The sequence below is a fragment of the Oryzias latipes genome, chromosome 6 (genome assembly GCF_002234675.1).
Source record: "Oryzias latipes chromosome 6, ASM223467v1".
In the NCBI taxonomy this organism is placed as follows: Eukaryota; Metazoa; Chordata; class Actinopteri; order Beloniformes; family Adrianichthyidae; genus Oryzias; species Oryzias latipes.
Window position 1 is genome coordinate 19,185,082 of NC_019864.2, and position 11,176 is coordinate 19,196,257.

Here is an 11,176-nt window from a genome sequence, read left to right on the forward strand (position 1 = left end):
ACGTTCTATTTACAGAAGCAAACACTTGGAAGTTGACATACCTGTTTGTTTTTATTCTCAAGGCTGATCTCGTATTCGCTGGGCCCTTCCCTCTTGATTCCCTCCACTTCCTTTCCTCCACTAGAGGACGTTCTGTCCTCCAGGCTCAGCATCTGTCCGCTGTCACAGAAATAAGCACAGAAAGGTAATCACTTCTACCCCCAACCTAAACACTGCTGTCATCTAAGGGGGGTGCTCAGCTCTCCCCAGTGAGAAAAAGTTCATATAGGGGGCAGCACTCACACTGTGATGTGTGTCACCAAGGGAATCCAGATGGAGATAAGTTACATTCTAAAGAATCATATATGTGGTAACACTACAAGCTGCAGGAGCTTTGATTCCATCATAAATGTCATTCCATAGTTGGTTGAGGAAATGAAATGAAAGCATTTTAAAATGTAACTAAAAAAAAAAAGATTTGTCATTGAAAAAAGGCAAAATAATAAGGCTGTGTTTACCTCTTTTTTTTTTAATTGCAAAATAAACAGATTACAGATACTCTTTCAGATTATGTGGAGCAAGAAAAATATGTAAACATGTCAGTAATACATTTTGGAAACAAATATTAGTGTAAATCCTAATGTGCTAATCCTTTCACAGTTAAAAAACAGAGCGATTATATTTTACTGAGCATATTACTGGGACAACAAATAGCAAGGGATCTCCACCCAAAACATGGGCACGAAACAGAAAGATGCTTCCATGAGTTTATCCAAAGTAAACTTTCCAATATATGTTTTTTTTTTTTAGCAAAAACGCTGAGTTGAGAAGTGTTTAAAAGCAGACTGGAAATTTCTTTCAAGCAGCTTAATGAATGGCAGTTTTTTTTTATACTTGTTTATTTTACCAAAAGATTTTATGAATCTTAAAAATATTTTTTTGTATCTAAAATATTAAAATGATGTCTGAACCAAACAGCGTGATAAGAATGTATTTTATGAGCATGCAACAAAAAGATCTGAAAAAGATTCTTGTGATCTTTTGAAAAACAAAAGAGATCAGTCTTGATTTAGGCAGAAATATAGTTTCATTTGCCAATCCAGTACTTGGTAATGTCTATTTAGCTCAGAAAAAACTAACAGATTTGTAAACTTTAGACACCAAAGCCCAAATAGGAATTTTATCCTATGAATCACCCAAAAAGGTCAATTTCATGACGGTAAACCAGTGGTTTGGAGATTTCAATTGTTTTTTCATTGTTTTACTCTTAATAACATCATTATCTTATTGCTCTAAAATTGAAAATAAATGAATGCTACTGTTTTGTTAATTATTGTGTTCTACATGTTCACTGTAGCTAAAAGTCAAAAAAGATTATGCTGCTATCATCAAAATCTCTAATGTAGCTTAAATTCAATTCTGCAATTGCTTATGATTTAACAGTCCTGACATGGTGTTTAACATACCCTCTGGTTCAGTTGAGCTAACTAAACAGTACTTCATGTAATTATTTAAACAAATTTAGCATACGTTTAAAAGCACTAAGTCCTGCACTTTCCCCTATACATCTCCAGGCTTCTTCCTGTGTTTAGCTGCGCAAGAAGTTTGTATGTTCCTTTTAATGTGTTGGTTTTCTTTAAATGTAGGGTTTCTGTGCTCTATTGGGAGAATCTGAACGCTCAAAGACACTCCAGTTCAAATTAATTCTAGCACATCACACAAGAAGAGTCGCGTTGCCAAACTAAAAACTCGTACTCCTGCAAAAAAGACGTTCACATTTATGCATTTTTCATCACATGCTTCGAAGCGAAAAATGCTTCTTTTAGTTGTTGCCAATTTTACCCCACAATATCTACTAATCGAAAAAGTAAATAAAATAAAGAATTGCCATCTGTGGACATAGCTCTGAAACTGCAGAATCTGAAGAATAAAGAGTTATTTTGGCTACTAGCATATGGATCTACCCCTGCTGCCGCACCAACCACCTTCCTCTCAGTTTACTCCTGATTCTGTTTGAAACTCCAAATGTGGATGTGTTTCCATGGCAATGACATAATTTGGATGAGGACTTCAGTGGCAATTATGATGAAAACTATAACTCTGAGAAGAAAGGTTATTTGACAAGCTGTGTCATCAATCCCGTTGAAAGCAAAGTAAAGCAGCTGTGTGCTTTATGTATAAACACGGTTTTAAAATATTAGGAAATCATATCTTATTATTTTTAATTAGTTTATAACACACAAAACAAAGTGTGAAGGTAAAAGTGAGGAAAAAGCATTTCAAGCTTATAACATCAAGTGAAGAATCTCCCAGAGCTCAGTTAGACTATCACATCTTCTCCTATAATTCCAGGCACAGATGGTACAATGTGCTATTACATGGCAGCATTAGCAAAATTCTGTGAAAGCCATGTAAGGCTTAAGTAATTCTCTGGCAAGACACAGCGGACGTCCTTATCCTCTCAAGTTTTCCAGTAATCCAAATTTTCTTACAAGTGAAGCTTTTCTTTGCATCTGCACAACTCAATCAAAGAAGGAGAAACGCAACGCTCAGCATCTTATATGCAGGCTGTAGTAGAGGAGTCCATGATCCCACCCAAGAGACTTGGTAATGGCTCGCCATTATGAGCGTGTGTTTGCTAGGACAACATTTTTCCCGAACCGGATACTTCTTACTCTAATAATTTTTTTACACGAAGAGAGGCCGAGGTAGAAGCAGCTGGGAAGAATAAAAGGCCTGCTCATGGATAAATAATGAGTGCATCACTTAAGTTCCTCTTTGTTTTCTTCGATTGCTGTGAAATCAAGTGTACTGCCTCCCCGGCTGAACGGCGGAGTCAGAGCCGGAGAGACTCGGCCTTATCGCCAGACGAGATAAAGTTGGGAAATATAGGCTGAATGAGGAGGGAGAGTGAAATGAGAAAGAGGAGCAAGATAGCAACAGAGTGTGTTGGTGTGCATGCTGGAGGCTTTTTCTATCAAAAAGTCTATTAAAGCACTGCCATGCCCTAGCGCAGCATCAGAATACATTAGAGTACATTAGAATACATTAAGAGGATTTAAAAGCAAGAGTTGAGCTATTAATGCATCTGGACAGTAAAAGCCTGAGTAATGATCTAAGCATTATATTTCTCTTTCTCACTTCCACGCTTCATGCCATATGGGGGCAAATAGGCATGTACCCCTGCTCTGCACTTCATGGCACAAAGGAAACGAACATCTGTCAGATAGTAAGGCTTAAAGTCCCCCAGAGACCTCCAGTGCTGTAGACCCAGGAGAGAACCAATATTCTCCCACACAAATATAAAGGCTGAGTCAAGAGGAAAAGAAGAGACAGGTTAGGTTGCAAGCAGATCTCATGGTATCCCCTTGGGAGGGTGGTGTGCACTGACAGTTTGAGTGCATGACAATGTAGACGGCAGGCAGACACGGCATAGAGTTGCAGACACAACTTTCACATGATAATGATGGTAACAAGCTGTAGGTGTCTCCAAATGCATCCCGTTACTTCAGCAGAGGGATGACATGCAGCCATTAGCCTGTTCAATTAGGACCATGTGGGTGTAGAAGTTAAGTCATGGGATCAGAGAGAAAGGAGGCTTTTCAGATACACAGATGGTGATATTTAAAAAAAGACCAAGAAGAGGAAAGAGAGAGATCTGCTTTGCGGGGAGGAATGAGATGGAGAGAAGAGGCGAGGAGACACGGCTTTCCCCACAAACAGATAAATAATGAGCTGAAATGCAACACACCGCAGCAGATGAAGGGAAAAGGAAAAAACAAACACTGCAAGGTAAGGCTGGATTAAAAAATATGAGACCAGGGGGTAGTGGAGGCTGAAGGGCAAACATTGATAAAATCATTGAGAAATCTCCTCCAAATTCATGCAGCTCTGTCCAATCAATCATCCAACTCTCCACTGAGAGCCCGTGTGTTGACACACTCCAAATGTACAATCTCACACAGCAAACAGACAATGCCCGGCCGTGCTGAAGCGGCCAGTTAAAGTAGTTGTGGTCCGTTCTGCTGTTACAGTTGTAGAGGCAGTGGTTGCGTCATTTCAGGAGGTTTAAATAGGCACTTTGATTGTGGCAAAACCAGTTAATACTTTAAACCTCAATGTCTGTTGGTGAAAGTCAGCCTTGGCAGGTAGGAGACAGAGATGAGTTGCAGGGCATTTCACCGTCTCACTGCCAGAGCAGACTCCAGCACCAGTTCTGCACCCACACATACAGTATGCCATCAAGGTTTGGCTGTTGACATGATTTACTCTTATTGCTCAAAGAAGTTGTGGCAAAAACAACTTCTGTGATTAGTGGAGAATCTTACCCAGATGAGCTGGTGGCATCAGCCTCTGGGTGTTCTGGGGCGGGGCAGCAAAACTGATGCAGCACCGTCTCACTCCTGCAAAAAGACACAACAAGGAGGCGGTCAGCTACAATTTGTGAAGTTTATGTTACGCATGCCTACACAGTTGCGTGTTGGGATGTTTTTGTGCGTTTTCATCTCAGTTCAGCAGTCAATATCTGAATTCCCCAAACTCAGTATGGACAGATGGTAATTCCAGCAATGTTTCACACTTCCCTCTTCTTCAATTGGACTCTTTCATTTGTCTCTCATACATTTTACATTGCCATTCATTTTTGAGGCAGTTTTTCTGGTTGTCTTATCCAGAGCAAATTTTGAGTGAAAAAAGAGCAGACACATCACGTGTAAGCTGCTGCACAGGGGGAAAAAAATAACATTTTCTCTCTCAGTATGCGAGATGGAGACATGAAAGAGGATCATTGGTGTCTCATGCTTGGGAGCTGTTCATCTGAGCCTTTGTCACATTCAAATTGCTTTAAAAAAAAAAGACAGTACAATGAAATTCTCCATTACGAGGTTGTCTTTTGACCTGAGTACAGAATATTTTTATGAGACAGAATCACAGTGACCAGCAGCCAGAGTCGATGAAAGACTGAGAACGACAGTTCCGGCTATAAAAAGCTACAGTTTCCCGGTGACTTCCAAACGATTTTAAAGATTTATTTTTTCTTGTATCTGTTGTCAGGATTTCTCACTTTTTGCAACGTTCACAACACCCCCACCTCCTCTCACACAGAAACACAAACATGGCTGAATTCATAAATACATTTGGATTATTTTCCTTATCGCTCACTTGGCAAAAACATTTGTCTTCTCTTAACACAATCCCTCCAGAAGGCTTCACAAATCACATAAACAATCATATTGGACTCAATTTTGTTTTTTTTAGCTCAGTCGTTTACTCTTTAATGCTCAAAAACAAGGTTTGTGCAACCTAACAAGTTAACAAGACTTTTTTTTCCAAGTTCCTTTTAGTAAGGGTTGCTGAAGTACCGGTACATTGAATTTTTAGAATACAAAGAAAAGGGTTTGCTGAAGGCAGTAATAGCCTGGGATTTTCCTTCCAGATTACATGCAGCCTCACAAATTGGTTCTTTTGAAATAGTGATCTCCACATTCAAATACAAATATGTATTTTATCGAAGATAATTTATTTTCTTTTTTATCATTCCAACTACTATTTTGAAAATAATAAAGGTCATTTTATAACTGAAATCGACTTACCTGCTGTTACATATTTAACAAATTAATCCACAAACCTGCTAACGACAAAAGATCTGTTTACGCCTACGTAGCCTATTTGGGGAAGAAGCAAGAGATTCATCGTACAAAGTCAGCTCTGATTTAAGTGACTTCTGTCAGGCGTCAAGTACAAGTTTAAGTTTATTTTCTTCTAACAAGACAAAATATCTAAATCCAGATCTGCTTTAAAGCCTAATCACTTCTAAGCTGAGCCCTGCCCTTTACTTTACAACTTTCATGCAAATACATCAATTTCACCTTTTAAAATACAAAAAAAACCTCTTAATGGCAGCATTTTTCAGAGAGATAAAGACTTCAGTGTCAGGGATTTATGGAAAACATATTTCAAGGGTAGTTTTGACATTTCAAAGAAAAATAATGCCTCTCAAGTTAAAGCTGACAGACGAAAGAACAAATTGTTTTCATGATGTTGTTCATGAAAGCTGCATTATTCTCTAGAAATTGTTTATAGAGCAAAGCACGGATTTCAATTAATTACATTTCTTTTGTCTGGTGCCAACATTTTGTCACTATGTTCAAAAAATTGTGCAAAAAGCTGATATTTGTTTTGAGTAGTACATTTCTCTGAGTTGTAACTTCCTTTAATCATTTAATTATTGCTCCATTATATTGAAAGTTGTCCTGCAAAAAAATCCCCCATTATTTCTTAATCATATGTCCAGTTTGATGATCGTGTTGATTTTTAAAAAGTACTTAAAAAAAGATGTGAGCTCAAGCTTAAAGTGCAGTCTGTGTTTGGTTTATTGGCTAATAGGTGCAGATATTTAAAATGTTGTGGACATTCCTATAATCATTTTTTTGTAAATTTTTCACTCTTTTATAGTTCACTTTAATCAAGCTGCTATTTCTTTGTGTTTTTTGTATTTCGAGCTGTATTTTTTTTATTTTGTACAAACAAGGCTTTGCAAATGTGCCCTCGTGTAACTGCATTGTTTTTTTCCACCCGTAATGATTAAAACTTCTCTTTTATCAGATGTAAAAATTTATTTACAGTGACACAGTGAAATATTACAGTATCTTTATTAGGGTCTAAAAGTGGGCAAACATTACCTCGATTGAAAAGCAACAAACGAAAAACACAATAATTAATTTGTTAAAAATCAACTTCACCAAAATATAAAATGAGAGTGTAAGAAAAAAGGTTCCCCAACTTTATTAAACCCGATCAACTGTTCAGTTTTTAACTGTCGCTTTTCAAATTCTTTTTCATTCATTTAAGAACAATTTAAAAACTCCCAGGAACAGCTTGTCTTTCAAGTTGAAGTGTTTGTACCTTCACAAGGCCATGGCAACACCTTGAGTCTTTTAGAAATTCTATTTTAGAATTTGCAGTACAAAAAACAATGTCCTCCTGAAAAAAATCATTTCAGAAAGGCAGCAGTAGCTGTCAAACAGTCATCATGGTATAGAACATTAACATGCTCGGCCTTTTGTAGACCTTGATTCAGCCTTGAACATCGGGTTCACTCAGCAGTTGATGTGGAAACTGTGCTCAACACATCAAGCAACATCACACTCAGCACTGGGGTCCCACATGGACATGTGTTCGATCTCCTGTTCTTCATCCTGCTGGTTCATGACTGACTGCACAATGAAGTAAAGCAGCATTAAATGAAAACAGCAACATTTTTCCTAATGAGGAGAAGACATAAGAGGTTGATTCAAGAGGACGAAGCACCACAGGAAAAAGTGCACACCTAGTTTTTGGGGAGGAGAATCTCCGATGAATATGTGACACTGAAACCCGTGCAAGGAAGGATGGAACTGAAATATCTCACTGTTTTCCATCAACTTCTCACCACAAACACCTGCACAAAAAAAGTAAAACTATAACCCCTCCACATATAGAAGGGCATGTCTGTCTAAATAGAGCTGTGCAAACAGCTGCGTAACTAGAGCTACGGTGTAAAGAAGATACACGTTTTTCCTCCTCACACATAACTTACTTTACGCATAAATTATTCATTAATGTATCATGTTCTTCTGTAACATGCATGTATTTTCTTGCATGGTAGATAAAGGGGGACATCTTTCCTTAACTCTCCTCCCGATAGCCAAAACAGGCCCTAAATTGGATGACTCAGTGATTGCAGGATGTGAGATGAACATGTGGCTCTTTGCAATTAGGCTTAATAAACTCATTGTAATCTATCATCTGTTGCGGAGCTGAGACCATTTTTAATTAAACGTAAGATCTAATGAGGACCAAAGGGAATATCTTTAAATGTCACGAGAAATTAAACACAAAAATGCTCAAATTAAAATTGACTTTCATTTATTTTGTTTTTATATGTCACTATAAAGACTCGTGGAAAACTGTGACTCATGCTGGTGCTTGCAAATAAATTGCTTAGTAAGTTTTATTTTTAGGCCCGCAGACACGATTATAAGAATAAATTCATTCATTCATAAATTCATAGATTCATTTTGTATTTCTTCTTAATTTCTAAGGGTTAGGCCATTCCACATCAGCTGAGCAGACACTAAATCACAATTCTTAGCTTTTTTACCCATGTGATTTTATGTTTTGAAATAAATATACTTCAAATAAACAAAGTAGTTGTGCAGTCTTTTCTCAAGGCATAAAGTAGACTTAAAATATGTTGTTTTCTATCAGCTTTAAATAGAATTTAAAAGGAAACTTAATGAAATGAATGAGCAAAAGTGCTCAACTATCAAAGTCAGTTTTAGCATTAGTATGAGAGCAGATATAAAAGACAACATTTACCCCCCACCCCCCACCCCCACACACACACACACACACACTTTGCCTGCATCTTTCTGGTTACAACAAGGCATCCACATGAAAACTCTGCAGCAAATAACACTTACAAAAAGAACAGGTGAATATTTTAGTGTTACATCTATCCTGCGGTTCAGTCGTGTCCCTTTTGCTTTCAGACCCAGTGTCCCTGTTCCATTCCTTCCCTCTGTGCCATTTTGTAACAGTACTTTAAACAACATGCTTTTACCAGACAGGAGAGAGTGCATGAAAAGTGGAGAAAAAAAAGAGGAGTTGCAATAACATCAGCTCCTTTTGGGCTCAATTTGCTGCCAGTGAATTGTATACCCCTTCTACTGTGCCACAGGCTGCAACACACATTGTCCAGCCTATCTGCTTGCAAGTAATGCTGGCAGAATGACGAGATAGCTGTCCCAAATTCATGTTTTTTTGTATCTCTTTTATGAATTTTGGTCTTTATTATGCTCTCTCTGTTTCTCTGGTCCACAGCGTCAGCCTCAAGCTTCTTCCTCCAGACACCTCCAAGGGCTGCATCAAAGACAACGGCTGAGAGTGCATCTCTCTCTTTCCTTTCAATGTTCTGCCTTTCTCTCTCTTGAGAAGGGCTGATTACTGTTCGCTCCATGGGCTAAGTGGGGCATATAGAAGGCTCAGCTGGATAGAGGAAAGCAGACCGAGGAGAGGAGAGGATGCCGCCTTTGCCCCATAAGCGTGTCTATGTGCACCGGCAAGACTGGCAACGTTGCAAAGCATCCAAACGTACTCGCTGCCAACTCCACGCATCGCACGTCCTCTCTGTGTGCCGCGAGAAAAGTAACTGTTCACCAACACGAAATCAAAAAGGTAAACTCACTCAAATATGTATGTTTAAGCAACATGGCATGTAAAGCAGAGGGGAGATCTGATCACCAGTTAGTGTAAGGACAGGAAATGCCCTTCGCTCCTGCTTGACAAATGACACATGTAAATTAATACCCATTAATACCCAGATTCACTTCGATTACCAAGAAACAGGTTAAACTTTAAAATACCAAACATACTTGATGCTCCATTGAGGATTTGTCCAGTAGATCGTTCTATTGCTTCATCACCTTTAGCTAACTTACCCAACCTTCCTGAGCATTTTTTAAGTAATGAGGTGAAAATCAAATGGTTTCTTCATAAATGTCAGTCAAGGATATACTTTACCATGGAGAAGGGCAACGAGCTCTCAAAAAGATTTAGCAACTCAGCAGTTGGCCATGAAGTTTATAAAACTGTCTTTTTTTTTTTATAAATACGTGTCCCCTTGAGCTCCCCCTGCTCTTCTTAACTCCTCTTGGTTTTATGGTGCTCCCCTCAGTGGGGTCCCAAAGAGACCAATCAGGGTTCCTGGCAGGACACAGCCAGGAGCCAAACATGTACAGAAAAGATTATGGCAGTATGTGTTTTTTTTCTAATTATATTATTTTGTAGTGTAGTGTAAAGCTCTTGTGCCAATGTGGCCATGTGTGTGTGTGTTTTGTGTGTGTTTCACTCAACTCTGCAACATCAGAGGCTTGGAGATCCCGTGAGAGTTCCCAGATCCCGTAAATAAAGGAGAGGCCAGCAGCGCTGCGTAGAGTAACTCATCACCACTCCATCATGTCTCTGCGCTTAACGCACGCCAGCGCGCGCGCTGACGCGCGGCCGTGCAGCTGTTTGTTACGTAATCATCCAGTGATCCCCTTCTAAATAATCCAGCTCTTCCTCTGCTGCCTTTTGCCCTGACAATTGGAAATCTGCAGCCGACTTCTTGATTAATTAAAAGCCCTGTCAATCTGGAAGGCGCGCTCGCACGAGCGCGTCTGCACAGTTAATGGATGTGAGCTTCATCCAAAGCTGGAAATAAGTTAAGTTTTTATTGCATTTGCTGATTGCTGGAATGTTTAAGAATGTATACAAACAAAACAACAACTTCAAACACACATCACTCACTCGGATTTCCGGGCCAGAGTCAGGGATCGACAGAGGGTAGATGGGGTCATCGGAACCAAAGAGCGGCAGCAACTTCCACCGTTTTCCGTCTCGCTTTCCACGGGGGAAATCGTGGACGGGTCTGCGGGAACCAGCTGCATGTCCCCCGGGTCCATGGGTTTAGCAGGCAGGGGCTGGATTCCCGGAGGCGCCTCGACCTGTGCTGGTGCGGGGGCATGGTCTGGTAGAGACCCTCCACTGTCCTTTAGTTGGGGATCTTGCAGATGGTGGTGATGGTGGAGGTAGGTGGGGTCCGGGAGATGATGGTGATGGTGTTGGTGAAGGTATGGGTGCTGTTGTTGTACCCTGACGTCCCGCAGGTGCCTGTTCTCACCGAGGAGCTCGTCCACTCGTCTGTCCAGCTCCTCTATCCGGGCGCGCTGGGTCTGAATGAGACTCTGCTGGTTCTGGACGATGGTTGTAAGCTCCCGCAGGTACAGAATCGCCTGCACTGGGTTTTCTAGCAAGCTGGAGCTCATAATATCCGAGGCAAAAGAAGGCAAGATCAAACGACAAAGAGAAGAAAGACTGTCAGGAAATGAAAATGCAGATGTCCGTGTGCGTGAGGATGAGAAGGTGAAATTTTGAATCGTTTCTCTTTCCGAAAAAATGATTCTGTGTAAGGAAAGAGGATGCCACGACAAGCTACTCCCTACTTCTCAGGTCGTTTCCCTCAATTCTTTGCTCTTCCTCTCTCTGCTGAGTGCTGCTGATGAGAAGAGGCAAATCCAGATGTGACAGGAGGGAGGGGAGCGCTTCTAGACGGATGCGTCATTACGCATTCAGGAGAAAAAGCAAGGACAAGGACGCACCCTATGGATACAAATCA

General features: G+C 40.0%; 1 protein-coding gene across 4 annotated transcripts in view; it reads right to left on the bottom strand.

Annotated features, from left to right (window-relative positions):
- Positions 1-11,078, bottom strand: part of LOC101163571 (IQ motif and SEC7 domain-containing protein 3) — a 36,966-nt gene extending 25,888 nt beyond the window's left edge. For all 4 annotated transcript variants that reach the window (XM_011476153.3, XM_011476152.3, XM_011476154.3 and 1 more), the window contains exons 1-3: positions 10,309-11,078; positions 4,308-4,382; positions 42-159 (exon numbers count right to left, since the gene is read on the bottom strand). In XM_011476153.3, coding sequence (XP_011474455.1) covers positions 42-159; positions 4,308-4,382; positions 10,309-10,826 — 711 coding nt within the window. In that variant the 5' untranslated portion in view covers positions 10,827-11,078. The remainder of the gene's footprint in view (positions 1-41; positions 160-4,307; positions 4,383-10,308) is intronic.
- Between the last annotated feature and the right edge of the window lie 98 nt (positions 11,079-11,176).